Source organism: Cynoglossus semilaevis, chromosome 12, assembly GCF_000523025.1.
Source record: "Cynoglossus semilaevis isolate Cse_v1.0 chromosome 12, Cse_v1.0, whole genome shotgun sequence".
In the NCBI taxonomy this organism is placed as follows: Eukaryota; Metazoa; Chordata; class Actinopteri; order Pleuronectiformes; family Cynoglossidae; genus Cynoglossus; species Cynoglossus semilaevis.
In genome coordinates, this window is record NC_024318.1 from 5558142 (window position 1) to 5560173 (window position 2032).

General features: G+C 39.0%; 1 protein-coding gene across 1 annotated transcript in view; it reads left to right on the forward strand.

Moving 5' to 3' along the window:
* yipf3 (Yip1 domain family, member 3) overlaps positions 1-1545 on the forward strand; it is a 3299-nt gene extending 1754 nt beyond the window's left edge. Inside the window, exons 5-9 of the mRNA XM_008321665.3 lie at positions 13-105; positions 192-323; positions 563-676; positions 757-880; positions 1193-1545. Of these exons, the coding sequence (XP_008319887.1) occupies positions 13-105; positions 192-323; positions 563-676; positions 757-880; positions 1193-1314 (585 nt within the window). The 3' untranslated portion in view covers positions 1315-1545. The remainder of the gene's footprint in view (positions 1-12; positions 106-191; positions 324-562; positions 677-756; positions 881-1192) is intronic.
* The last annotated feature ends 487 nt before the right edge of the window (positions 1546-2032 follow it).

Sequence of the window (2032 nt, forward strand, 5' to 3'; positions counted from 1 at the left end):
TTTCCTGTTTAGAAAATTGCAGGTGAGCTGTACGGACCTCTGATGCTGGTCTTCACGCTGGTCGCCATCCTGTTGCAGGGCATGCAGACGTCAGGGACCACCATCGTAAGAACCAGACCTAGTCTTTAGTGTTCGGAGCTGAGACTGTCTGAGGTTCTGTTTGGTTCTAATGCTATGACCCTGTTCTGCAGAGGAATGGAACTCTGATGGGCACAGCCATAGGAACATGTTTTGGTTACTGGCTCGGTGTTTCCTCCTTCATCTACTTCTTAGCCTACCTGGTCAACGCTCAGATCACAATGCTGCAGATGCTGTCCCTGATGGTCAGTGTTGGAATCACACTCACACAAAGAGGACACAGTGTTCTGTGTAGCTGTTTTCCCTGTTTCTTAGAGTAGTTCTTTCTGAAGATGTTGACCGTACGTTTTGTAAAGGAAGGAAAAGACATGTTTTGTGTGTGTGTGTTGGGGGGGGGGCAGTGTTTGTGATAATTGTTATAATGTTATGTTAAACTCGTGGTCCATGATATTAACACCATCTGGTTTATTTTTCACGTCATCAGGGTTATGGTTTGTTTGGTCCCTGCGTCGTCCTCCTCGTCACCTACAACATCCATTTTCACTATCTGTTCTTCGTTTTATGGCTTGTAGTTGGAGGACTGTCCACGCTGCGCATGGTAAGGACCTCCCAACATCCTCTGCCTTTTCCCCTCACTCCACGGCAAACTCAGGTTGTTTCCATATGTCATTTTGTCAGGTGGCAGTTCTACTGTCTCGCACTGTGGGTCAGACGCCAAGGCTCCTGCTCTGTGGAACTCTGTCTCTGCTTCACATGCTCTTCCTGCTCTACCTGCACTTTGCCTACCACAAGATCATAGAAGGTGAGTGACACAACTGACCTGTAGAGTCTGTAGGCCAGGGTCTTTTTGTGAACATATTCCCCAAGAAAAAAAACCCCATGCAAACTTATTTAGGTACCCACTGTTCTGTGTCATTTTTATGAAACATACCGAAAATGTTGAGAGAAATACCAGACCATTAGAGATGAAGAAGGGGGATTGGGCTGTCACAGTTGGTTATGATTTCTGCCCTGGTTAATTCAGTGATATAAATTAGATATTTTTAGCATAATTTCGCTGATTAGGCTTAAATACGATTTCATATTTGTGAGATTCCTTTTCTTTTCTTTTCAGGGCTGCTTGTCACTTTAGAGGGCCCAAACTTAGCACCAATGCAGCGTGTAGCCAGAGATGTGCCTGTGCTAATGCTCAACACCACTGTGGGGGTTGTGGGGGTGACAAATATGTCACAATAGAACCCATTGTTTTCTGTTGTGCTGTCAGACATCTTTAAAGAAGAAAATGTCATGTTTTTCTAAATATATATTTTAAAGAAGGGGAAACAGTAATCAGAGGTCAAAGGTGTTTGTGGTGGCAGGGGACAGTGGAGGGGACAGGGGGTATTTAGCTGCAGGTTCTGTAAGGAAAGCTTCACATTCATGTATTTATAATTTCTGTACAAAACCAATAAACTATAGAAACATTCATTTTAGGTCATGAAAGTTGTTTTTAGTTATTCGCAGAAGTCATATTATAGTATGTTGTTTTTGACCCATTAATGATATATTTGAAGACATTTTATGACATTTTTATATTTACAAAAGTCTCAGTAAAAACCTATACTAAGTTCCTGAACAAATCACCGAAAATAAGTTTTTCAAAAATGACTAAAAATACACTCATTTGCCTTAAAATACTTAGTTATGTCCATTTTTGTGATTAAAATTCAGAAAAAATATACTTTTTTGGTATGCCAACTTTTTGTTTGCTTGTGTTAAAAAAAAGTCATCAACATTTTTCACCTTTTGACCAAAATGACACGCGAAATTAGGATTTTTTTTTTAAATAAAACATTTTTTTTTTCAAAATAATTTTTCAAAATCTTCTAATTTTATGAGAAACATGCAGAAAAGTCAAAATTTTGAATTAATTTTTAAAAAACAGTTTGTTGATTTTTTGAAATATTCATAAAAA